We start from the raw sequence: 27,737 nt of genomic DNA, 5'->3' as shown, positions 1-27,737 counted from the left end.
TTTAAGACAACACAACTATATCAACTTACAAAATCTTGGAGAAAAAAAGCCAGTCTATAATCAGGAAAAAAAATTTAGGGAAAACAAGATATTTAAAATACTTTTCATATCCTCTCCCTGCAAAATGGAGAATGGCGGCTGAGATTTTTTGTTTTTAAATCTTTGTAATGGTTGGAAAATTAGCACAAACTGCCACACTTAATACCTATTACTCTTTATTGGGTTATTACTTACACCTTGTCTGTTCTCCAGGAAATCTGGGGAACGTTTATCTTAAGTGGGACATATCCAATAGTGGCCATTAAGAGAGGTGAGTAAAGCGTCTGAGAAGGAAATGGGGTGACAGAGGGGATAATGATTCCTGGAATTACTCCAGTTGACATTAAAGGTAGCTGTGGGTTTCTGAATGCCAACAAGGAAAAGAACTCTAAGTTTTCACTCTTAGCCGCCTACTCAGTGCCACCACTGGTAACAGACAGTACTGCGTACAGCAGCTCCTTCACCTCCAAACAGCTCGGTCCTTGCTTCATTTGCTCATCGCTCCTGCCCTCAAAGGATTCAAAGCCTGGGTGTGACATCCACATGGTCAACCCCCCAGGGCTCCGGCTGGGGTACGAGGTGAGCAGCACCCAGAGCTGTGTGACTCAATGGCCCTGGGTTACTAGCCCATGGGAAGGAGACTGACAGTGGGGCAGATTGTACAGACAAAACTGATGCTTGGGAGAATTACATTAGAGCTGGCTTCCTGATGCATTAACAGTTGAATGCAAATAATCCATAAAGTTAGAAGAAAGTAAATATGGATGGGTATATAGCAAATGGCATGGGGAAGAAGGGCTCTTGGAGCATAAAAGAAATTACACAGGAAAAGGCAGATCTGATGATCGACAAGGGAAAAAAAGTCTGTATGTCAGAAAACATAAAGATACATATGCAATTAACATGACCATAGAGGGCAAGTACGCTTAACATGAAGAACACCTACAAAAGGTCAAAAAGGTAGAAAATATTCAACCCCATTAGTCATTACAAGAATTCAAAGAAAACAGCAAGCGACTACTTTGGACTACCAATGTGGTTTTACAAGCGACAAAGCTGCTGTTTGTTTTTAAGGACAATTCGTCCTGCGAGACGGGTACACCCTTTCTGAAGGCAATGTTCCCAGCCTTTCATCTTGTCCTTCTACTTCTAGAAATACTCAGAGACATGCCAAAGATTTATCTACAAGCATGTTCACTGCACTTTTATTATTTTTTATATTATTTAAAATATTTTAATAAGATTACAAACCCCCAAAATTGTAACAGCAAAACTAGAAATTCCCTAACTTTATAACAATAGCGATTTGGTTAAATAAATACCGCCACATTCCAAGAGAGACAAACATATTAGCTCTACTCACATGAAACTGCCTCTACTCAACTTTTTTATTTTTAACCCAAGAGCATCAGTTCCTTATGGTTTAGTCTAAATGCTCTTTTAAATGTGTACATATAGTTACACAGTTATACGTACACACTCAACCATGGATACGTATATTCAAAGAACAGAAATGATATGCACTAAAGGTAAACAGTTGTCAGGGTGAGGTATTTTGAACATCTTTTAAATGAATGCATATTAAGTTCACATTCAGAACAAAATCACAAAGGTAACTTGGAATCATGTTCAAGAGATGGGATGATTTAACGGGCGCCAGAGGGTGACGAGGGGGCCGTTCCTGGGCCTGAACATGCCGGGGTCACGTGATGCACACGTGTTTCCCAGAGTGGAATCTGGCAAAACACGTCAGGCATCTCCAGTGCTCACACTTCTGACCAGTCATTCTCCTTCTAAGAATCTAATGAACACCGATGCCAAGATGCCTGTATAGGATATTCACTGCAGAGTCATCTGTAACATGACAATTTGACTGCAGTGATATACTCACAGACGAGAGGGAACAAGCTGATAAGTGGTGGTACGTTCATCTGATGTATTTTATGCAGTCATCGGTGTACGAAGTCTCATAAGAGCATAAGGACAGGTTTATGCCAAGTTGAATTTTAAAAGACAAAAGCCTATATATATAGTCTGATCATTAACACATTAGAAAAACTGCTTAGTCTGTGTGTGCCCCCGCATGTACAGGGTTACCCAGAAAGGGGCCACGAGAATGTGCTCGTGCGTGTAATTAACAGTAGTATTGACCCTCAGTGGACTTATTCTTGCCCTTGGCATACTGTTCTGCGTTTCCCAAATATTCTGCCATGAACTGGTGTTACTTCTATAACCAGAAAATACCACTTTTAAAAGAGAAAAGATATCTCCTTCTTCACAGAGTGGAGGATGGGGGAAGCAGGTGGAGGCATGGGGATGAGCTAGGATCTGCGGCCTTGGAAGTGAGAACGAAAGGCAGGAGGAGGATTCCAGACGCTGGGGTGGGAGAAATGTCAGAATTGTGGTAGCCAGCCTCCTGAAGGGCCCCGTGAGTCTTGCCTCCTGAGTCACACCCTTACGTAGTCCCTTCTGCCTTGAAAAGAGCTGACCTATGGGACACAGCAGAAGTGTCAGGGCGTGACTTCTGACCCTCAGCCATGTATTGACGGAGACAGAAAATAGGAAATAGAGTAGATGTTATGAGGGGCTTTGAGAGGGGAGACCGTGGGATGATAAATTCTGGAGAAGGATGGTAGTGATGGTAGCCAAACAAATGCATGTACTTAACACCATTGAACTGTAGAGCTAAACATGGCTAAAATGCTTCATATTTCATCACAACAATATTTTTTAAATATGAAAACGCAATGCAGAGCTCTGCTTTGGCCTGTCTTGCGTCCCTTGCCCCATGGGAAGCCAGCTGCTGTGTGGGGGGACCCTCAGGAGCCTACTGGAGGTGTCCGGGGTGAAGGAACCCCACCGCTCACCGCCAGCAGCACTAACTGGCCAGGTAAGCGTGTGAGCCCCCAGAAAGCTGATCCTCCAGCCCCAGGCAAGCCTTCAGCTGAAGACAGAAATCATGCGAAGTGATAAGATTGTTTTAACCCACTAAGTTTGGGAGCAATTTTTTATCCAGTAATAGATAATTAATGCCTAGAAAGAGGCACCGGTTTGAGCCGTCTCATCCCCTTTCGAGGTTTAAGCCACCCTCTTATTTTCCTAGCTTCCATTTAGGATTTTGAAGGTTGGAGAGAGCTGAGTTCACACTGTTACAACAAACACACTAGGTAATATGCAGAACCACTGTTTCTCAAACACATCAGGAGCTTAGATTCCCTAGTAGGGCCCAGCAGGGAGAGGGAGGGCTTCTCTGGTATTTCAATGGGTAAAGAATCTGCCAGGTAAAGATTCCTGGGTCGGGAAGATCCCCTGGAGAAGGGATAGGCTACCACTCCAGTATTCTTGGGTTCCCTGGTGGCTCAGATGGCAAAAATCCACCTGCCATGCAGGAGACATGGGTTTGATCCCTGGGTTGGGAAGGTCCCTTGGAGGAGGGCATGGCACCCACTCCAGTGTTCTTACCTGGAGAATCCCATGGACAGAGGAGCCTGGTGGGCTCCAGTCCGTGGGGTTGCAGACAGTTGGACACGACTGAGCGACTAAGCACAGCACCCAGAGAGGGCGCGAGAAGGAGGGGCCTCACCCTGTCTCCATCAGATCCACGCGGCAGGCGGCCTGGCCGTGTCTGCTCCCCGCAGCCACATTTCTGTGGCTCCCTCACGGTCTCTTTTTGCTTTTCCAGGCCCTCCAATAACACCTCTCTAACCAAGTCCCTCAACACCGTCTCTTCAAATCAGTGCGTGGCCTCTGTTTTCCTACCTGGCCCTCATCTGATGGAGCACCCCAACTCAGCTCAGTCTCTTTTGGGGGCACGGACAGGTAAGCCGAAGTTCCTGCCTGTCTGGGTAACCCTGCAGCAGCCCCCTTGCCAACCCGTCTCCTCCCGCCCACCTGTGGTCAGGCGCACGGTCTTCCTCACGACCCCCCACCCCCCACGCAGCACGTATCTTCCTCTCTCCACACCTTCTGAGCCCAACTCAACTAAAACTGGGCCACAGGAAGACAAGGCATCTCAGCACTGAGGACGCATTGCAGAGAAGGAAGGATTCGCTTTCTCTTTTGCATCCTACTTCGGGGAAAATGAAAATGACACAAATTGAAAAGGACGATTCATGCCTAGGCTGACGTGCATTATTCTAATTTTTTTTTCTTACTGATGGTTTCATTCTGGTGGAAAAGTTGCTGGACAAGGGAGAGAAACCCAGGAAGTTGGTATAACTTCTTTCCTCTTCCCCTTTTTAGGTCTTAGGTTATCCCGGTGGATTGACCTACTTCTTCTCACTTAAAGGAAGAATGCTGAAAAGATGAGGTAGCAACATGCGCATGCACACACACACACATATGCACACACACACATATGCACACACACACACGCACACACATGGTCTGGCCTGCAAATCAACTTCCCTACCTGAAATAATGATACCAGAACTGCCAACAACATACTAAAAAAAATTCCAGGATGTCTTCACTGAATTGATTTTGAGAAATAACAGAAACTTCACTCCCTAAAGACTTATTATTTATGAACTAGGACTAGGAGTGAAAAAAAATGAGAACTTACATACCACCTGAAGAAGCCCCTACACCTTCCAACCAAAAAATATTTTCAAGGAACAAAGCAATAAACAAGAAGACTCCACGTGGCCATGCTTGCTTAGACGGTGTACTGGGTAGACACAGGCTGACGGCCCTCAAGGAGCAAACACTGCTTGGAGGATGAAAAAAAATCTTAGATATCGCAAGAGTTTGTGGTCTGCTCCAAAAGGTTTCCATACACAAAGATGAACTTTCCATGCATACATAGCTATGCAACATATCTGTGCTATTAAACTTTCATGAATGGGTAATATTTGGGAAACAGTATTGATAAGGCTGTTTGTAGGCTGGAAAGAGGACACTAATGAAAAACGGATGGAGAAACACAGGTCTAGATAAAAATCATACACACTTGCTACTTTTTTTTTCCCCGGCTTGAACAATCCCATCAGTGTTGCACATTCCTCCAGATTTCTAATAAATTCGGCAGAAATGTCACTTTTTCTTCAATAAGCAGAGTCAGGAACGTAATTCAGGGGAGAATTTGCCGCCAACTAAACCTCAGTTCAAGGTGCTTTTATTAAAATAAAAGTGGAGCATTAGCACTCTAGATGAATGACTCCCTTTAAAGTGTGTCAACATGCATGCGCTTTAGCTAAGGCTAAACAGCTTATTTCTCCACCTCAGATCGTGACTGTCTCCTCCCGACCACCCACAGTGTCTGCGGCCACCCCACCCCCTCTAGGTCAGCCCAGGCTCCCTGTGTGCACTCCTCATGGTCACACGTCACAGAGAAGGGTGACACCCGTGTCACTGAGACAGGAGGCAGATGGGCCCCTGGCTGAACAGCCAGAGTTCGTCTCGTGTGGACAGACGCCCCAAGATGAGGAGCGAGAGAAGAACTGAATCCTGCTGCCCAGGTAGGAGATAAAAGATCACATGTTCCTCATTCTCGGAGTCCAGGAGACCTTCCTGACTACACACTTGCAGAAAGGCTCCTTGGAGGTCAAAAGGGGAGGGGGTGTCACCTATGGTAAGTGAGGTCAACTACCCAGAGGCCTCTTCGCTAGACTCGTCTTGGCTAAGAGGTGTGCGCACACACGGGAGGACCCTGAGATAAACCAAAACCTGACTCAGGACCAGGCAAGCAGGACAACTGGCCAAAGGAACCCTGGAAGAAACGCCCATATGTTCTGTTGTTCAGTCGCTCAGTCATGTCTGACTCTGTGTGACCCCTTGGACTGCAGCACCTCGGGCTTCCCTGTCTTTCAATACTTCCCAGAGCTTGCTCAAACTCACGTCCATGGAGTCCGTGGTGCCATCCAACCAGCTCATCGTGTGTCGCCCCCTTCTCCTCCTGCCTTCAATCTTTCAAGTGATTCAAACTACCACGAGGGCACAACTCAGAGTCCATGTGTGTGTGTCCACACGTACCCTTTCTCCTCCTTTCAGACACTTTACTTGCTTCGCTGCTTTCTCTCTCTGTGTAAATACATCTCCACACGGCTGATGGGCCAGGGCCTGGTCACTGGCCCCTGGGGGTCTAGCGGCTGGGATCTGGGGCTCTCACTGCTGCAGCCTAACTTCGGTCTCTGGTCAGGAACGGAAAACCAGCTCCAAGCCTCCACAGTCCGGGGCCACCTGAGATCACCGCCTCGACGCCCAGGTGGGGGGCACAGCTCTGTGCTTTATTCTGACCACATGTAAATACACCTCTGCCTGATAAGTTATCCTCTCATCTGCCCAGCCCGCGTCCTCTCACGTGACACTTCTGTAACCAAAGCATGTCCTGTTCTCTCCAAGGCCTTGACGCCCAGCTACTAATGACACCAACTTGGCTAGTGCTTTTAAAAACATCTGGGGTGCAGAGGCCAAACACACACTCGACGCAGATAATCACATGTGCTCACATCAGAGTCACCAGAATCTGTTAAATTCTAACACAGTTCTCTCACGGTGGTCTTCAGTGATTCATTCCATCATTTTGATCAATTATCATAAACAAGGTTTGGGGCTGTAAGGAGCTAACAGGATTTTTAAGGCAGAGTGTCTGATGATGGAGAGAAAGAAGGGCATCAATGATGATATAATACGGGGCACTTTTAACAGTTATGGGAGAGATGCCCAAGCCAGTGTTTCGGAGGAAGGAGACATTACTCCCAGGGCAGAGGTCAGGGCAACTTCACAGAGAACAGGCAGGTTCTAGCGGGGTTAGAGCTGGGTAAGTGTGGGCCCAGAGGGAAGCCCCAGAAGCAAAGGTGGTGGCCACTTGAACTGAGGGCCAAAGACAGGAACATTCAGACAAAAGGAACAGGAGGACCAGACAGAAGCCAATATATCACACCTTTTTAAGTTTTTCATATTCAAAAGTCTTACCACTAAATATTTTTAAACTAGGAATATATTTCACTTCAGCAAACATTTTAAGAGCATTTACCTTCCGTTGGAAATTTCTTGGCTCGTTCCTCGAAGAACCAGTCTCCAGTTTTTATTTTCACATTTCTGGAAAACAAGCAGAAAGGAAGCCTCAGAGAGCGATGTGGGTGGTGCTGTATTTGGCTCATACCAAGCAGGGGGATAATATCAAGATATTAGTCTAGCAAAAGAGCTCAGAGTTCAGATTTCCGGCCCAGACCCCTAACTATACAGATTTCCCATAGAGGTTAAGGGAGTTGACTGGAAAGCAGCAAAGCTACAAAAGGAATATTATATTCCTATTCTGAAAAGGAATATTACATATCAAACTGAATCATTTTACTATACATCTGAAACAAATACATTATAAATCAACTATGCTTCAATAAAAATAAAAATAAGTAAAAATAAATAGAAAGATAATATTGAAATGAGCAACAAAGCTGCAGTTTCTACTTGGGTAGGTTTTATCCCTGTACACATTACCATGTAATATATTCATATTAACATATGTGTTTAACCCATACACAATAAATACACAGGGAGAAACAAAATTGCCATCAAAACGACCAGTTTATCACATTTATGGTGGGGAACAATGGCGTGAAAGATAACCAGAGAAATTCAATGTTGTCTGTTCAGCTAAGCGAGATCATCCTTGGGTTATGGTGAGGTTAGTCTGAGTTAACCACAACATTTACCAAGAGCCAGAAGAGCGAATTCAGCTGAGAAGGTTCCTGGGAGGACCTGAAGTCTGGGACATGGATCAGTGGGCTTCACTGGAGATCCCGGGACCACTCGAGAGACGGCGAAAGTGACCTCTCGCTGGGCAGCAAGTCTGACAGCGGCTCCCTGGGCATGTCTATGTCCCTATATCCCCTCCTGTCCTACTTATAGGCAGAGCAGTGTGGGGACTTTATATGGCCACTGCTCGAAACTGAAGTCCCAAAGCATGTTAGCTCCCAGAGCATGTTAGCTCTTAATAGCTTCCAAGTTTCCAAACTTCTGAAGAAACCACCCTCAACTTCATAGAGCCTCAGAAAGGCAGAACTGTCAAAGCCTTTCAGGACATAAGAAGTTAAACACACAGACACTATAAATTATTGACACTATTAAAATCATCTGCTATAAAAAGAAGGATCAATTCCTAGGTTATGCAAGTTTCAGAAACATTAAAACTTCAACTTATGTCAAATTCTCTTCTACAAAGTATCAGTTCAGTTCAGTTCAGTTGCTCAGTCGTGTCCGACTCTTTGCGACCCTATGAATTGCAGCACTCCAGGCCTCCCTGTCCATCACCAACTCCTGGAGTTCACGCAGACTCATGTCCATCGAGTGAGTGATGCCATCCAACCATCTCATCCTCTGTCATCCCCTTCTCCTCCTGCCCCCAATCCCTCCCAGCATCAGGGTCTTTTCCAATGAGTCAACTCTTCACATGAGGTGGCCAAAGTACTGGAGTTTCAGCTTTAGCATCATTCCCTCCAAAGAAATCCCAGGGCTGATCTCCTTCAGAATGGACTGGTTGGATCTCCTTGCAGTCCAAGGGACTCTCAAGAGTCTTCTCCAACACCCCAGTTCAAAAGCATCAATTCTTCCGTGCTCAGCCTTCTTCACAGTCCAACTCTCACATCCATACATGACCACAGGAAAAACCATAGCCTTGACTAGACGAATCTTTGTTGGCAAAGTAATGTCTCTGCTTTTGAATATGCTATCTAGGTTGGTCATAACTTTCCTTCCAAGGAGAAAGCGTCTTTTAATTTCATGACTGCAGTCACCATCTGCAGTGATTTTGGAGCCCCAAAAATAAAGTCTGACACTGTTTCCACTGTTTCCCCATCTATTTCCCATGAAGTGATGGGACCAGATGCCATGACCTTCGTTTTCTGAATGTTGAGCTTTAAGCCAACTTTTTCACTCTCCTCTTTCACTTTCATCAAGAGGCTTTTGAGTTCCTCTTCACTTTCTGCCATAAGGGTGGTGTCATCTGCATATCTGAGGTTATTGATATTTCTCCCGGCAATCTTCATTCCAGCTTGTGCTGCTTCCAGTCCAGCGTTTCTCATGATGTACTCTGCACATAAGTTAAATAAGCAGGGTGACAATATACAGCCTTGACATACTCCTTTTCCTATTTGGAACCAGTCTGTTGTTCCATGTTCAGTTCTAACTGTTGCTTCCTGACCTGCATACGAATTTCTCAAGAGGCAGATCACCCCCTTGGAAAAGAAATGCAAAAAAGCAAAATGGCTGTCTGGGGAGGCCTTACAAATAGCTGTGAAAAGAAGAGAAGCAAAAAGCAAAGGAGAAAAGGAAAGATATAAGCATCTGAATGCAGAGTTCCAAAGAATAGCAAGACGAGATAAGAAAGCCTTCTTCAGCAATCAATGCAAAGAAATAGAGGAAAACAACAGAATGGGAAAGACTAGAGATCTCTTCAAGAAAATTAGAGATACCAAGGGAACATTTCATGCAAAGATGGGCTCAATAAGGGACAGAAATGGTATGGACCTAACAGAAGCAGAAGATATTAAGAAAAGGTGGCAAGAATACACAGAAGAACTGTACAAAAAAGATCTTCATGACCCAGATAATCACAATGGTGTGATCACTGACCTAGAGCCAGACATCCTGGAATGTGAAGTCAAGTGGGCCTTAGAAAGAATCACTATGAACAAAGCTAGTGGAGGTGATGGAATTCCAGTTGAGCTATTTCAAATCCTCAAAGATGATGCTGTGAAAGTGCTGCACTCAATATGCCAGCAAATTTGGAAAACTCAGCAGTGATCACAGGACTGGAAAAGGTCAGTTTTCGTTCCAATCCCAAAGAAAGGCAGTGCCAAAGAATGCTCAAAGTACCGCACAATTGCACTCATCTCACACGCTAGTAAAGTAATGCTCAAAATTCTCCAAGCCAGGCTTCAGCAATATGTGAACCATGAACTTCCTGTTGTTCAAGCTGGTTTTAGAAAAGGCAGAGGAACCAGAGATCAGATTGCCAACATCCGCTGGATCATGGAAAAAGCAAGAGAGTTCCAGAAAAACATCTATTTCTGCTTTATTGACTATGCCAAAGACTTTGACTGTGTGGATCACAATAAACTGTGGAAAATTCTGAAAGAGATGGGAATACCAGACCACCTGATCTGCCTTTTGAGAAACATACACAGAGCATGTATGAATTCTGGCAACAGAATTTTGATAGTCAGTCAATATCATTCAGAGCCAAAAACATGTGAAACGTGCAACTGTGACACATCTGGAGAGAAGGGGAAGCGTTTTCATGCATAAATCAGAAACTCAGGTATCTAATCTACTAAACTGACACAAAACACGTGAAGGAGAACATAGCAACCCCACACAAGTTTCCCCTCTGGTACTTAAGACAAGCAGAGGGTCAAAACACAGGGAAAGTTTTGCGGGATAAGTGGGGTGGTGAATTCAATTGCTCTATTTCTGAGGATGCTTCCTCCATCCTTATAAGCAGGACAAAATCTAAGCATTAGGATGAGGACAGCAGGAGAGAAAAATCAAATATGGAAACAAAGAGGCCTCGCTCTGATTAATAAACTTCACTTCCTGACTTATTGTGAGAGTTGGACTATAAAGAAAGCTGAGAGCTGAAGAATTGATGCTTTTGAACTGTGGTGTTGGAGAAGACTCTTGAGAGTCCCTTGGACTGCAAGGAGCTCCAACCAGTCCATCCTAAAGGAGCTCAGTTCTGGGTATTCATTGGAAGGACTGATGCTGAAGCTGAAACCCCAATACTTTGGCCACCTGATGTGAAGAGCTGACTCATTTGAAAAGACCCTGATGCTGGGAAAGATTGAGGGCAGGAGGAGAAGGGGATGACAGAGGATGAGATAGTTGGGTGGCATCACTGACTCGATGGACATGAGTTTGAGTAAACTCCGGGAGTTGGTGATGGACAGGGAGGCCTGGCGTGCTGCGGTTCATGGGGTCGCAAACAGTCCGACACGACTGAGTGACTGAACTGAACCTGATTTGTTTTCCTGGGGGTCATGACCCTTCCAACTCATCTAACTCTCTCAAATTCTCCAGCCTGTTACCTGTGACCAGAAACATTTATATATGAGACAGGTGCTGTGGGTGGGGCAAGGGCTCAGACAAGACAAGAGATCAGAGCTAAGATTTCTGCAGCAACTCAGTCCATGACTCTGTAGGCAGCTGAGCCAGCCAGACACAAGCTGTCACTGAGGAGTAAACACACCTGTAGATACACAATCACGAAAAAGGAAGAACAGCTGAGGGGACAGAGAAGCAAATGGTGAAAATGCCTGAATAAACATTTTTATTTTATTACATTTTACAACATTTTATTAAAAAGTCTGCCTCTAGCCCTGGCTTCAGAACCTATACAAGAAGCAGATAAAGTAAACTATTAGTATCTTCTAGTGCTAGGCATCTGATGCAACCAACTCATCCTCTTACAGAATCCCAATGGATTACTTGTGAAATTCAAGCACGAGCTTCCTTGGCAGGGATAGATTTGGACACAAGCCCACAGGTCTCTTGGGCTTATCTGTGACTAAAGAACGGAAGGATAGAAGTACCACAGTCCTAAACCAAACAGTGACAAGCACCTGTTGCGTTCGAGGCTATTTCCTTTGAGAACTAGACTGCAGCCCTATCTCCACAAACACTTTCTGCAGAATCAGCTGTTTTGTGAACAATTATTCCCTAAGAGCTTTCATAATGGCTCCCTGTCCACTCAAATCCCAGGCTTTATAAGGAGGACCATTTATGGGTCTTACTGTCTAAGGCAGAGGTGAGCCTATGTCTCTGTCTTCATTAGGGCCAACTCAGGGTAGCCTGACTCACAGGAACCAAAGGAATTTCTCCCCCAATGACTCGATCAGAATTTGGCTATGAAAACTTCTTGGAACATTTTCAGAACCCAGCAAGAGATTAACAGTTTTAAATTTCTCTGGTAGAATCACAACTTGCCTCCTTAAAACTCTTTCAGTCACCTAATAAATACATCTCAGAAAGCAAACTCCAGAGGTGGTGGAGGGAATAAAAAGTCTAGAGTCAGACCTGAGTTCTGCGTCTGACTCTCCACTCACTCTGCAGGGGGATCACTGTAATTATAAATGCCAAGCACGTGATACTGCTCTTAATAAACTGCTGGAGGTTCCAGCATCCATTTTCATAGCCTTGAACTCCATTAATGCTGTCATTTCATTAGCAAAAGAGGAAACTGTTGAAAAGCACTTTGCAAATTCTAGCATGCAAATGTTCAATAATGCGATGAACGGAGGACCCTAATGGAAAGATAGTTTGACCTTATCACTATTAGCAAGCAGTGAGCCAAACAGGCCTGCTAGACTGCATCTTTACTTTGCATTCAAATTACTCGCACCTGCAGGTCGGCAAGCTGTCACATCCATGCTTTATATTCCAAGAGCAGTCAGCACGGTGTTCCCAGAAATTGCTAAACATATTTCCACTGTTCAGCAAACAAGAGATAGGAAATTCGTCTGCATGCCAGGATTCTTCCAATGCCTCTCCAACACCCCTCCCAGGCAGACCTGCTCTCTAACCAGCACCCTGATGGCAAGGAAGCTTCAAGAAAGTCTTGGTGGCTTATTAGACAGACAAGCTACAAAAATTCCAAACAAAGAAGCCAAATAATGTAAAACCAAGCATCAACTTAATTTCTTTGTACTAGCTTGTCCAATCACTTGGTAATTCCCAGCTTAAATGGTCCTATGCACCCATACAGTTGAAAAAAAATTTTTTTACTTCAAATAATCTTATATCTAAGGCAGTTTTAGTTACAAAGCAAAATAATGAGGTTTTTTTTCGTTTGTTTCTACCAACCAGCTCAGTTGATCTGATTTCAATGTTCTTACAGGAAAAAAAAGACTGATCGTTGTGATTAAATCCTAGGTAACTAGGAGAGAAGTCGGAATCAAGATAAGATAAAGGAACGATTTTAATCAAGTGGCTACCATAGCTTCCTGCAAAACAGGAATAACTCTACTTGGCCGCTGAGAGGAGGCAGGTCCCCTCTGTGTTAAATTCAGCGCTGTATCCACAGCCCCAAGCACAACTTAGAGACACAGTGGGGCCGGTGAATGAATGTGTGGACTGGTGAATAACGAACATCCCCACCCCTGCAGGCAGCGTCCTGCGAACTGAAGGGATAAGGTGGGACCAACAGAGATGGGGCCCCGGTGGCACCGAGGGCTGACGTTTGTCACGCTTTCTGAACGTTTAGGGGCAGGGGTCACAGAGTCAGGCACCAAGCAGAAACCAGATGAAGAGAGAAGGCGAGAGATGAGACAAGAGGGCGGGCTAGGCGCTATGGTGAGCTGGCGGACCATGCCCACTTTAAGGCACTAAAAGGGCAAATGTTAGACACTGAGCAGGACACAAAATAAAGCCTGTGGGCGCTTTGCTGCCTGTTGGCCACGAGTTTGCAGTCCCTGGTTTGTTACATCAGAAAATGAGTCAATGAAATAATTCTACTGTAGCTGGCCAGTGCTGCACTCCTTAAAGCCTGGAAACCAGGTTAAACACTGTGTAGCACCCTGTCTTCCCTACAGATCTAAGAACTGGCTCCTCCACCGCTCCACAAAGACAAGGAGCGAGGGCTCTGTTGGTAAACCCCAACCTGGTGGTCTGAAGACAATGCAGAACCTTTGACAAAAGGCCTCAGGCAGGAGAAAGAGCCCTGCAGGCCAGGAACGGCTACTCAAGGTGCATCACTGCGGGAACCAAGGGAAGTTTCAGAAAGCAGTCGTCTTCAAAGGCATTTAATTAAGACCTGCCGCCTCTTATGAAAAAGGGGGCTTCCCTGGTGGCTCAGACAGTAAAGAATCTGCCTGCAATGCAGGAGATCTGGGTTCGACCCCTGGACTGGGATGATCCCCTGGAGAAGGGAATGGCAACCCACTCCAGTATTCTTGCCTGGAGATTTCCATGGACAGAGGAGCCTGGTGGGCTACAGTCTGTGGGTTGCAAAGAGTCGAACACAACTGAGAGACAAACACTCTCTTTCCTTCTTTTCTATGAAAAAAAAACAGAAAGACTTAGGGAAAAGCCAACAAGAGACAACACACTAGAATCAAGGAAGATTTAGGAAACAACAATACAAACGCAGAGCAAGCTGTTTTACCAACAGGAAAGAGCAGAATTGAGAAGCTGGAGAGTTGAATCAATGATGCCGACTCAGTAAGGATGCCTTCCCAGAACACAAAAGAAAAAGACAGTGAACGCTGAGGGATAAGGAATATAAATGGAAGTGAGAGAGCAAGACCAAGCTAGGTTATCCCGAATAAGCCAGGCCAAGCAGCATTAAAGAATAGTCAGAGCTGACCGAAGAAAATGTTACTGAGTCAAAACACAAGCAAACCCCCACCTCACACCCATTAGTGCTGCTGTTGCTGCTGCTGCTAAGTCGCTTCAGTCATGTCTGACTCTGTGCGACCCCACAGATGGCAGCCCATCAGGCTCCCCAGTCCCTGGGCTTCTCCAGGCAAGAACACTGGAGTGCGTTGCCATTTCCTTCTCCAATGCATGAAAGTGAAAAGTGAAAGTGAAGTCACTTAGTCGTGTCCGACTCTTAGCGACCCCATGGACTGCAGCCTACCAGGCTCCTCTGTCCATGGGATTTTCCAGGCAAGAGTACTGGAGTGGGGTGCCATTGCCTTCTCCGCACACCCATTAGTAACTACCATTAAAAAAATAATAATAACAATAAAAACCCAGAAGGCAACAGGTGAAGAAACTGGAACCCTTGTGCACTGTTGGTGGGAACGTGAAACAGCTCAGCTGTTGGAGACTGTATGGTGGGTCTCAAAAAATTAAACACAGAATTACCACGTGACTCAGCAGCCCCACTTCTGGAATACACCTGAAAGAATTGAAAGCAGGGTCTCAAAGAGATGTTTGCACATCCACTATTCACCACAGCCAAAGGGTAGAAGCAACCCAAGCACTCATAAGCAGATGAACAGACAAAAGGTGATGCATACACACTCAAGAACGTGAGGGCAGCTTTAAGAAGGGAGGAACTCTGCAGCATGCTGCATCACGGGTGAACCTCGAAAAGCGTGTGCTTAGTGAAATGAGCCAGACACAGACAGACACTGTGTGATTCCACCTGTGTGAGGGGCCCACGGGAGTCAGAGAGACAGAAGGATGGATGCGGGCAGAGGGGCAGGGGAGGGAGGGAAGAACAGGGAGCTGCTGGATAGAACAGAGTTTCAGTTGTGCAAGATGAAAAAGCCTGGAAGTAGGCGGTGCTGATGGTTGTACCACAACACGCAGGTATTACCAGGTTGGTTTGCCTGACGTGCAGTAAGCTGAGACGCTGAAGTCTGCAGCAAAGCAAGGGTTTATTCGCAAGGCAACCAAGTGCAGAGAGAGGGAGCAGGCCTCAGATCCACCTCCCGGACGGCAAGGGTTCAAAGTACTGATGGGATGAAGACTAAAGCGGCAGGGGCTCTGGGTGTGCAGAGCGTGGGGAAGGGTGATTGTTAAAAGGTGGGCCATGGCCACTGTGTGCAGGTGTAACTAGGCTCCAGGCCTCTGCTCTTGGGAAGATGGAGGCACTCACCACGATCTTGGGGGGGTGGAGTTTTTGCCCTCTGACCTCAAAAGGTCACGGAGAGGACCCTTACGCACGCGCAGTTGGCGGGTCGGTGGGCCTATCCAATCTTAGCCAATTAAGCTCAAACTAAAGTCCCTTGGACTGCAAGGAGATCCAACCAGTCCATTCTGAAGAGATCAGCCCTGGGTTTTCTTTGGAAGGAATGATGCTAAAGCTGAAACTTGAGTACTTTGGCCACCTCATGCGAAGAGTTGACTCATTGGAAAAGACTCTGATGCTGGGAGGGATTGGGGGCAGGAGGAGAAGGGGACGACAGAGGTTGAGATGGCTGGATGGCATCACTGACTCGATGGACATGAGTCTCAGTGAACTCCGGGAGTTGGTGATGGACAGGGAGGCCTGGCGTGCTGCAATTCATGGGGTCGCAAAGAGTCGGACACGACTGAGTGACTGAACCAAACTGAACTGAGAGGCCGCTGACTCCCAGTTCCTGGAAAACAACTCACTTGGTGAACATCTCACTGTTTAGGACAAGAATGGAGGGGGTGTTGCAACCAGAGAAAGCCAACACGCAACAAGGAAGACGCAGCACAGCCATAATTAATTGAAATTTAAGAAATAATTGAGGGCCTTCCCTGGTGGCACAGGGGCTAAGAATCCATCTGCCAATGCGGGGAACACAGGATTCGATCCCTGGCCTGGGATGATCCCACATGCCACAGAGAAACTAAGCCCCTGTGCCACAGCCCCTGCAGCCCATGTACCCGAGAGCCTGTGCACAACGAGAGAAGCCACCACGTTGAGAAGCCCATGCACCACAATGAGGAGTGGACCCCTGCTCACCACCGCTAGAGAAAGTCCATGTGCAGCAACCAAGACCCAGAGCAGCAAAAATAAATAAACATTTTTAAAAAGATAACAGTGGGTATGTAAGTCTCCTGGATGACCTTGATGAGTGAAGGCTGATGAAGTGGGTTTGACTAATGATTACCCACACTTTCAAATGCCATTAAACTGTACACGTAGCCTTAGCTATAATGGTAAATTTTATGTGTATTTCTCCACAATTAAAAATAATTAAAAAAACAACAAGCACATCCAAGGCACAGCTAGCTCCAGGGAATTCTTCTTAATCCATGAAAATCAGTGTGGAGAGACTCAGACCCAGGAAGATATTAGAAACTGCTTTCAATTACAAGGATTTGGAAAAAACCCAATATGCTTCTACTACCTAAAATCCAGATGATCAATAAAGAAAAATAAAGCTAGTCTCCAGTGTGTCTGTTACAGTAGATTCCCAAGGACAATGATAACACGTTAAACGAACTTAAAGATGGAAAGTTGGGACCTGAGATTTTAAAACCCAGTGAAGTCCTACTGCTGTGTTGAAAATGATAGCCGACAATGACCTGCTGCATAGCACGTGGAACTCTGCTCAAAGCTCCATGTGCTGTGTGCTATGGAACTTTCCATGTGCTTATGGAGCTCTACTCAAAGTTGTCTGGCAGCCTGGATGGGAGGGGAGCCTGGTGGAGAGCGGATAGATATGAATGTCTGGTTCTTCAAATGAAACTGCCACCACAATGTCTGTTAATCAGCTACACCCAAAAACAAAATAGTTTAAAAAATGAATAAAACCCAGGGAAGTCCTTACTCATGAGGAAAGGCTATTGAAGGCATCTTCAGATAGGCAATGGCTTAAAACACACCACCCACATGCTCTTCTGAGAAGAAAAATCTTTGAAGAGACACTTCAGTTGACTGAAAATGAATCAAAATAAAGAAACTCCAAATTGGGAAATCAGGATCTCACAGATATCTGCATTCATGAAACAGTGCAGGAGTAGAATCATCCGAAATCAAAAAATCTACCCATGACGTCTGTTTGGCACTGGAATGCACTCTTGGGCTGATCTATGGATGTGCGTCTGTTATTGTGGAAATTCCTACAAACACACGACTGGAAAGGGCCTACCAGCCTGTCTGGTAGCCCTCCACCCCCAGTGCCCATAACTCTCAGCTACATTTCAGCCCAGAGCTCAAACCAAGGCAGCACTTCACCAGCACCTTGAGTGTCAGCCTGGAAAAATGGCCTCCTGGCACTGACCTTCCTGTAGGGTGAAAAGGTTCAGCGGAACTGAGTGAGTGACAACTTCAAGTCTGAACTTAAGGATACAGGAAGCTTACTCATCACAAAAAGGTTTCTTGAAGCAAGACCTGCCATGACTGACCATAGGAGAAATCAACTTCAACTAAAGGGATGACACTCAAACTATTGTGTAAATATTCCCTTTAGTAAGGACAAGATAAACTTTCCAAAAAGTATGCCACAAATTTCCACTTTTTCACTGTATCTTTGGTAACAGAAGGCTTCAAAGACTATTAAGTCACTCGTACCCTCATTTGGCCAATGGATAAAAAGCAAATGCAAGAAAAAGAAATGCAAAAAGGCAAAATGGCTATCTGAGGAGGCCTTACAAATAGCTGAGACAAGAAGAGAAGCTAAAGGCAAAAGAGAAAAGGAAAGATATACCCACATGAGTGTAGAGTTCCAAAGAATAGCAAGGAGAGATAAGAAAGCCTTCCTCAGTGATCAATGCAAAGAAATAGAGGAAAACAATAGAATGGAAAAGACTAGAGATCTCTTCAAGAAAATTAGAGATATCAAGGGAACTTTTCATGCAAAGATGGGCACAATAAAGGACAGAAATGGTACGGACCTAACAGAAGCAGAAGATATTCAGAAAAGGTGGCAAGAATACACAGAAGAACTATACAGAATAGATCTTCACAACCCAGATAACCACGATGGTGTGATCACTGACCTAGAGCCAGACATCCTGGAATGTGAAGTCAGTGGGCCTTAGGAAGCATCACTGCGAACAAAGCTAGTGGAGGCGATGGAATTCCAGTTGAGCTATTTCAGATCCTAAAGATGATGCTGTGAAAGTGCTGCACTCAATATGCCAGCAAATTGGGAAAACTCAGCAGTGGCCACAGGACTGGAAAAGGTCAGTTTTCATTCCAATCCCAAAGAAAGGCAATGCCAAAGAATGCTCAAACTACCGCACAATTGCACTCATCTCACACACTAGTAAAGTAATGCTCAAAATTCTCCAAGCCAGGTTTCAACAGTTCACGTGAACTGTGAACTTCCAGATGTTCGAGTTGGACTTAGAAAGGCAGAGGAACCAGAGATCAAATTGCCAACATCCTTTGGATCATCAGGAAAGCAAGAGAGTTCCAGAAAAACATCTACTTCTGCTTTACTGACTACACCAAAGCCTTTGACTGTGTGGATCACAACAAGCTGTGGAAAATTCTTAGAAGAGATAGGAATCCTAGACCACCTGACCTGCCTCCTGAGAAATCTGTATGCAGGTCAAGAAGCAACAGTTAGAACCAAACATGGAACAACAGACTGGTTCCAAATTGGGAAAGGAGTACGTCAAGGCTGTATATTGTCACCCTGCTTATTTAAGTTCCATGCAGAGTACATCATGCAAAATGCTGGGCTGGATGAAGCACAAGCTGGAATTAAGATTGCCAGAAGAAATATCAATAACCTCAGATATGCAGATGACACCACCCTTATGGCAGAAAGCAAAGAGGAACTAAAGAGACTCTTGATGAAAGTGAAAGAGGAGAGTGAAAAAGTTGACTTAAAACTCAATATTCAGAAAACTAAGATCATGGCATCTGGTCCCATCACTTCATGGCAAATAGATGGGTAAACAATGGAAACAGTGAGAGACTATATTTTTGGGCTCCAAAATCACTACAGATGGTGACTGGCAGCCATGAAATTAAAAGACACTTGCTCCTTGGAAGAAAAGCTATCTCCAAACTAGACAGCATATTATAAAGCAGAGATATTACTGTGCCAACAAAGGTCCGTTAAGTCAAAGCTATGGTTTTTCCAGTAGTCATGTATGGATGTGTGGAGAAGGAAATGGCAACCCACTCCAGTATTCTTGCCTGGAGAATCCCATGGATGGAGAAGCCTGGTGGGCTTCAGTTCATGGGCAGCAAAGAGTCAGACACGTCTGAAGCAACTAAGGAGCCATGGATGTGAGAGTTGGACTATAAAGAAACCTGAGTGCCGGAGAATTGATGCTTTTGAACTGTGGTGTTGGAGAAGACTCTTGAGAGTCCCTTGGACTGCAAGGAGAGTCAATTCTAAAGGAAATCAATCCTAAATATTCATTGGAAGGACTGATGTTGAAGCTAAAACTCCAATAGTTTGAGTCAGCATCATGCCCATGTTATTCCTTGTCCCTGACTGTGTTCATTTCCCTCTCTAAGCCTGACCATCTTCCAGAAATGCTCCCACAGGGTGCTCTGGGAAGTCACCTTGAGCCAGCTTAGTCCCCCACCCCCTCCCCTGAGCCCCTACGGGTCCTGAGCAGAAAACCTACCCAGCAGGCAGAATCCTCATCTGTTTCCTGGACCCTCAGCCCAAGCCCAGGGCCAGCGCTGCTCACAGGCCCTCTGCACTGACTGCAGCAGTCTGAACACTGGTTTTGCTTTCTTCAAAACTGCTACCCTAGACTTTACTTTTGCTTGATTTTAAAACCTATGTTTTCCTCCTGTTCCCACAACAAATCCACTTCTTGAGGGATGGGTCTTAGGCTGAAGAAGAAGCAGGGAGAAGAAAACGATTGGGGTCGAAAACCTGTCCAGGTCCCAGTTAAGACTGTCAAAGACTCTCACACTTCACCAAGCCTTTTCTTTGGTTTGACCCCCTAGACTGGACGGCAGCCCAGAGTGGACAAAACTAGAGAGGGTAGAAAGCTTCAAAGAAAGGAAGCAAAGAGAAGGTGGGGGGGGGGTTGTTATAAATTACTTAGCTCTCTCGCCCTACAATTTCCTGCGTCAGTTCTCTCAGAGCAATGCAATTATCTCTCATATTTTGAAAAACATCCTTATTTCGACACCAGGAAGCTGGGGTTTTAGAAATCACACTTCAAGAGCTTAGAGGGGTTCAGTTACAATGCCCCAGGGCACAGTGCTCTCCAGGGCGGAGATTTCAACACGGCCCCCCTTCCTGGGAGGTTGCCTCAGACCCTGTCCTCCTGTTTTGATTTTTAGTTTCCAGTTAACCACTAAAGGGGCTTCCCTTGTGGCTCATCTGGTAAAGAATCTGCCTGCAGTGTGGGAGACCTGGGTTCGACCCCTGCATTGGGAAGGTTTCCTGGAGAAGGGAAAGGCTACCCACTCCAGTATCCTGGCCTGGAGAATTCCATGGACTGTATGGTCCATGGGGTCGCAAAGAGTTGGACACGACTGAGCGACTTTCACTTTCACTTTGAGACTCCCCTGGTGGCTCAGATGATAAAGCGTCTGCCTACAATGCGGGAGACCCGGGCTCAATCCCTGGGTCTGGAAGATCCTCTGGAGAAGGAAATGGGAACCCACTCCAGTACTCTTGCCTGGAAAATCCCATGGACAGAGGAGCCTGGTAAGCTACAGTCCATGGGGTTGCAAAGAGTCAGACATGACTGAGCGACTTCGCTTTACTCACTTTAACCACTAAAAGAAGTGCTGAAGAATTACTACCTTGTGACGCAGTGTTTATCATCAGTGTTTATCAACCCAGTACATATGGTTCGCTGAAGAGGGTCTTAGGACCTTCCCTCCTCTCTCAAGAGCCCAGGACCTGCTTGAGCACAAGTGCAGCCAGGGCTGGCTCACAGGAATTCTTTCTCTTTCCCTCTCAAGCTAAGAAAAGCCTGAAGGGTGCTGGCTTTGACAGACTGAGGAAACCTGATATATTTGGAGGTGACTCTGGCCACGTGGATGTGACGTGACATGCTGTTTCAGAGAGGGGTGCTTAGGAGCAAGGCAATCTGGTTGAACGACCTGCCTTTGAATGAGTGATGCCAGGAGCCAGCGTGAGGAACTCCGCCCATGGCAAAGGTCATGAGGAAGGAGGCTTGGCATACGCAAAGGTGGGATCGAGCCTCAGGAGTCCCCCTGGAAATTCTCAAGCATCTACCCCCAAAACCAGAGTCTGCCTACTTTACTGCTTTGTGCTCTCACCTACACCTCTGACTTTACGGGGGGCTGTCCCCCACCACCTCTCTCTGAAAAAGAGTTAACTTACAGCTCCAGTTAATAAAGTTCCTGGGCATGACAAGAGTGTTTCAACCTACAAACTCCTTTGGACGTCCTCTAGCCTGCCTGAATAGGTTCTTCCGGCCACATGTGATTGTTCAGAGCCTCCCAACTGTGAGAGGCATGAGATGTTCTAAACTGTCTAAATACAGATTCCTTTGAGCAGTTAAACGATTGATTAGAAATTGTATTGGTGAAGGGTTTTTCACTTGTTGGGCCAATGTTTGCTGCTAAGTTTCCATATCCCTTACCTACTGTGTCCCTGGCAGTGTATTGATTAATATAATTGGTGTATAGGAATGTAAGTAGTAGCTTTAATGTTTGTAACCTTGGACCCTTGAGTTAATTCTTTTCTTGTTATAGCCCACCACATCTTTGCCCTATAGGATTGCAACTTTTATCTAATGCTTTTGGAGGGTGGCACCTGACTTTAGAATAATCACCTTTAGAGAAAAATACGTTTTCTGAAGGCAGGATCATAAAATGTTAACAGGCCTCTTGGCCAGAAGATGATGTAATTCACCTAAACTTTTGCATATGATAAGTTTGCAGGAAGAAAGCCTGGCTTCCTGCTGACTCTACCCCTTCCCCCATTATCCTCTATGCACAACTTAAGGTATAAAAACTACTTTGGAAAATAAAATGTGGGCCTTGTTCACCGAAATGTGGTCTCCCCATGTTGTTCTTTCTCTCACCTTCCGGCTGAATTCCCATCTTGAGCGTGGAGGCTCGTGAAGCCTACTAATTTTGCCTGGGCTTCTAAGATCTGACTGGGGAGGCCTTAGTGTCTCCTCTCCTTCGGGAGAACGGGAGGACGCCTGCGGCCTACGTAGGTGATGCAAATTCCTTATTTTGGAATTTTATTAGCTTTCCACGTAAACCAAGTTATTCAGCCTCTTTACTCCACTGAATTTTCTCACTTAGCTATCCTTATTTAACCACTCTTTATATCTTTAATTCTATCATATCCTGATCGCCGAAGCCGTCTCCCCTTCGAAACCCCTGACTCCACCGGGGCTGGACCCCGGTAGACTGAAGTACATTAAGGCTCACAAAGCAAGGGGAAGTTTAAGGAGATTAATGCCAGGATGCTGATGAACACAATCCTCCCACTTTAGGGGGCAAGAAAAGCCCCACCAGTGTACCCTCACCATGTAATCACCTCACAGTCTGCCCAGGCATGCACGCACCTAAGCAACATTTAGAAGTTCTTTTCAAATCTCAGTCTCAGATTATTCTCCTAGATTCACACCACACAAACATTTCTGCTCCTCAGGAGTTCTGTGATGTCCTTGTGCACACTCCCCCACAACAACTCCCTGGGTTTTCCAGGAATCGATGACCAGCCCATTCTTGCTTCGAACAGTATGAGATCAAGCCATACATGTTCTTTATCATTTCCAAGAAGGGTATTTCAAAAATACCAATTCCGTGTTTAAAATATTTTAAAAGCTCACAACATCAAAAGATTAGAATAAATGTAGATTCAGTCTATCACTAATCGAAACCATAACCGATTCTTTAGTGGAGCATCAATACAGGTCAACTTTCTTCCTTCAAAAAGGCCTTAATAAAGCTCCATGGGACACTCTAATATTCCTTATATTACAATTCGCTCCACTTTTCCTCAAAGAGATAAATTAAGCTCTAAGAAAACCAACAACACTAACTAGTTAAGAAATTGAAGGGAATCTTAACTCCTAGGTTAGCTGATTCTTAGCCATTACACTCCAGTGTTCTTGCCTGGAGAATCCCGGGGATGGAGGAGCCTGGTGGGCTGCTGTCTATGGGGTCGCCCAGAATCGGACATGACTGAAGCGACTTAGTAGCAGCAGCAGCAGCCATTACAAACTTTTGTAAATTAAAAACAAAACTTTTTTTCATATAGCAAAATGTGTTTTTGAGTTACAATAATTTCCATGTCTAGAAAGGCAGCTCCATATTAAGCATTCTCTGAACATTTTCCTATTAAGTGTGAAGAATGACAGCTGTCTTTATCGGTTGTTGTCCTGGACCATCTTCAAGGCTTTCCAGCCATCCTTGCCCCACCGCCCCGCCCATCTTATCCGGCCCCGCCCATCCTGGCCGGCCCCGCCCATCCTCACCTGTCCTCGAAGCACACGGTGCACTTCCAGGCGCGGGTCCTCCTCAGGAACACCCGGCACTCGCTGCACACGCGGTGGCTGCAGCCCTGACACACGGCCCCCCGGTTCAGTAGGAGCCCCAGGGTCTGCTGGCAGCGGGCACAGGACTTCTCTTTGTACTCCTGGCTCACGCTCTTCGCGCCTTTCCACCTGAGATGCTGCAAGCGCGTCTTCAGATTCCTGTGGTACAGAGAGTTAAGTGGTAAGAACCAACTGAGTGGAAGGACAGAAGCCAGCCAAACCCCTACGTGGCAAGGGCCTCAACAGTATGGAGACACAGAAGGGGCTTTGCCATCCAGCACCCCCGGGTTCTAACACAGCTGTGCGAACCAGGATCTCCTGCCGTCTTCCGGAGCAGAGGCTCAGAGGTTTTCTCAGCTGTGAAAGCCTTACCTCCCAGGGTGGCTGTAAGGATGAAATGGCAAAGCATAAACACTCCACCTGGCATGGAGGAGTCAGCTGCTGATTTTGTTCTAGGTTCATCCCTTTGTGTCCAAGTGGCATTATAATGGTAAAGAAAACAGTGAAAGAAGAGGGAAAATGCAGGAAAACGGCACCAATTCTAACATTCAAGACAGGGAATGATGTGTAAGTATACAGCATAGTCAAGGCTATGGTTTTCCCTGTGGTCATGTATGGATGTGAGAGTTGGACTGTGAAGAAGGCTGAGTGCCGAAGAATTGATGCTTTTGAACTGTGGTGTTGGAGAAGACTCCTGAGAGTCCCTTGGACTGCAAGGAGATCCAACCAGTCCATTCTGAAGGAGATCAACCCTGGGATTTCTTTGGAAGGAATGATGCTGAAGCTGAAACTCCAATACTTTGGCCACCTCATGCGAAGAGATGACTCATTGGAAAAGACTCTGATGCTGGGAGGGATTGGGGGCAGGAGGAGAAGGGGACGACAGAGGATGAGATGGCTGGATGGCATCACTGACTCAATGGACGTGAGTCTGGGTGAACTCTGAGAGTTGGTGATGGACAGGGAGGCCTGGCATGCTGCGATTCATGGGGTTGCAAAGAGTCGGACACGACTGAGCGACTGATCTGAACTGAACTGATACAGCATACACGCCTGCTGTTGTTATAAGTGCCCCAACAAAGTTATTTAACTGATGTTATAGTTTTGCTACTATTTTTTATGGGTGGTCGGTTACTTTCAGTTCCTGTCCCTCCCAAGAAGATAGCCCTAGTGCAAATGTGTCAGTAGCTCAGTCATGTTTGACTCTTTTTGACCCATGGACTGTAGCCCGCCAGGCTCCTTTGTCCATGGGATTCTCCAGACAAGAATACTGGAGTGGATTGTCATGCCCTCCTCCAGGGGATCCTCCTGTCCCAGCGATGGAACCCAGGCCTCCCGCATTGCAGGCGGATTCTTTACCATCTGGGTCACCAGGGAAGACCCCTCTTAGTGCAAAGGGATATTACATTGAACCATAAAACATACCATTAGCCAGAATACTCTTTTATGGACTCTCTGTCACTTTTAGGATAAAGAAGCTAATCCCGAAAAACAAGCTTACAGCCAACTCTCGGTACCCTTGGAACAAAACATCCACGTTACTTTGTTGACATTCAAAACGATGCTTCTAAATCATTGAAAGATCTTCCATCACCAAAGAAAACTCTATTTTGCTCACTGTATTTTTTTTTTTTTTAAAGCGGAAGAAAGTGTAAGTACACTTGGACAGCTTTGGGATTACAAAGGAGGGTAGAAAAGGAACATTGTTACTTCCAGTTCACCCAGAAATTTCCTCTCCTTCCTCAAACACTGGGTGGTCCGAAGATTTGTTTTATATGTTTGTTTTTCTTGGCAGACTCTGAAAAAGAATTCTGCCATTAAAAACGCAATGAGATCAAAAGGCTATCCCATTTACTTATTTTCTAGACCTCACATTTTTCATAAACATCAATAAACAAAGCATCATTATATTAAAGATGCATCTTGACAGCTAACAAGAGACACGTGCTGATAGCCCAGGCCTGCTCTGTTAAGTGTTAAATTAATGGCAAACAGCCTGTGCCCTTCAGAGACAGAGAAGCTGTTCTCTGTTGACAAAGGAGTCTGGGAGCAGGCTGGGCAGGTTCAGACTTCATGCTCCCCATTTCCTCAGAGCTGGCTGGCAAGCAAAAGTAAGCAAAGAGAAGGCTCGGAATGGGCGCCAGCAGATCTGCTGTTTCTAAGCTGCTTTCTTTGGGCCTTCAATTACCACCAAAAATAATTTAGGAAAACCCTTAGCCAGAAGTCTTTCCCTTGAAAGGGTGTATGGGAAGTCTGAAGGTTTCCCTTGAACGATTCCTGCAAAGCAGGCAAATGGACAGGCAGACAGACAACTAACTTATCACACAAAGGCATTGTTTTAAGTGGGGAAAAAAGGCATTCTTTCCCTGACCATCCCGAAGCTTAGTGACACAGCAAAGGTCACCTCCACCCACAGCCCTTGCTTCAGATTCTCGTCAGACAAGAGGCTGAATGCGGAGCAAATGGCATTAGCTAAGCAAGCAGCAAGACGCCAAGGAGAGATGGCCTCCAAGCAGAAAAAGCCAAAAAACACCAAGAATTCCACCATCTGTATGACCACCTACCGTATCCTCTCCGCCTCCGTGTTTTGAACCTCCCGGTCCCGGTACAAAACCTGGAGGATCGCTTCACGTTCCGATTCCTGGAGGGAACCGAGGCTGACTTGCTGGGCCATTTCCGTCTCTTCTCAGACCCACGATGAAGTTCTACTCCATGGCCGTGCGCCCCAGTCCCGTGGATGAGCTCAGAGTCCAGCAACAGCGCCACGCGCTTTTGAAAGCACTCCGTCTCCTATTTCATTGGCAACAGTGTTGCTCGTAGCTTTTCTCCTCTTTTTAACTGGGTCACTCTTCTCAGGAGAAAAAAGTTCCAAGGAGCTATCCCTCCGTTGGGATCATCGCTCCCAGAGCCTCATGCCATCTGCAGAGCCTTCTCCCCGGGTCCTGCCGCAGCCTCTGACATCCGGCTAAGTAAGAAGCGTATCTTTTTTCTGAGGTTTTGCCAGAGATTGTTATAAATTACGCAGATAATTTCTGCATAAGCAGAAGTAATCCCCAATCTGAGGGAATTTACAAACAGCAGGGGGAAGAGTATTCAGTGACACAGACATTAACCTTCCCCTTCATAGGTTTACAGGGAGCACTGATGATGGTTAGAGGCCCAGACAGCTCAGTACCTGTAGAAAAGACAACAAAAATAGCATCATTTTTAAGACAAAATGCTCTACAGACAGATCTTTGCATTTTTTGCTGTGATGATAATGTAAGATTTTAAATTTTATTAAATGGGACTTCTCATGTTTCTAAAAGCCTCAGACTTCCACACTTGAATTTTTCTGATATGAATTCTGTATCCTGAGTGGTCAGAGGCATGAAAGTCTATATTTAATGTGCTATTGTTTCGTTGCTAAGTCTTGTCTGACTTTTTTTGCAACCCCATTGACTGCAGCCCGCCAGGCTCTTCTGTCCATGGGCTTTCCCAGGGAAGACACTGGAGTGGGTTGCCATTTCCTCCTCCAATATTGAATGTACATCATCCTAATTGAAAATACTTTAGGATATCTACAATTTCATCTGTTAACTGCAATTTTTACAATTAACTTCAAAACTCAAAAAAATGTTTAATCAATTAAGGATCTATGAAGGGATATCACCACAACCTCCGTCTATCAGTTAGTTATGGTCTTTAATGGTATTTAGCAACAGCCTTCTGCGCGGGGTCTTATTTCTGGTTAATATGAGTTGGCAGGTTCTCCACTCCTCCTACTTAACTTTTTCCATCAGTGACACTACACACACAGCACCTTTGATCTGTTTCTTTCCCCAACCAAGATGGTATTGAATTGATAAAACATGTCAGTGAAAAGCAGAAAATGCAGA

The 27,737-nt window shown here is 45.6% G+C and overlaps 1 protein-coding gene across 3 annotated transcripts in view; it reads right to left on the bottom strand.

The window, feature by feature from the left end:
- SYTL3 (synaptotagmin like 3) overlaps positions 1-27,737 on the bottom strand; it is a 95,974-nt gene that overhangs the window by 56,041 nt on the left and 12,196 nt on the right. For all 3 annotated transcript variants that reach the window (XM_061428435.1, XM_061428437.1, XM_061428436.1), the window contains exons 2-4: positions 26,424-27,034; positions 23,800-24,018; positions 7,016-7,080 (exon numbers count right to left, since the gene is read on the bottom strand). In XM_061428435.1, coding sequence (XP_061284419.1) covers positions 7,016-7,080; positions 23,800-24,018; positions 26,424-26,533 — 394 coding nt within the window. In that variant the 5' untranslated portion in view covers positions 26,534-27,034. The remainder of the gene's footprint in view (positions 1-7,015; positions 7,081-23,799; positions 24,019-26,423; positions 27,035-27,737) is intronic.

This window comes from Bos javanicus, chromosome 9, assembly GCF_032452875.1.
Source record: "Bos javanicus breed banteng chromosome 9, ARS-OSU_banteng_1.0, whole genome shotgun sequence".
NCBI classification, from domain to species: domain Eukaryota; kingdom Metazoa; phylum Chordata; class Mammalia; order Artiodactyla; family Bovidae; genus Bos; species Bos javanicus.
This window is presented reverse-complemented; position numbering and strand designations above follow the sequence as displayed.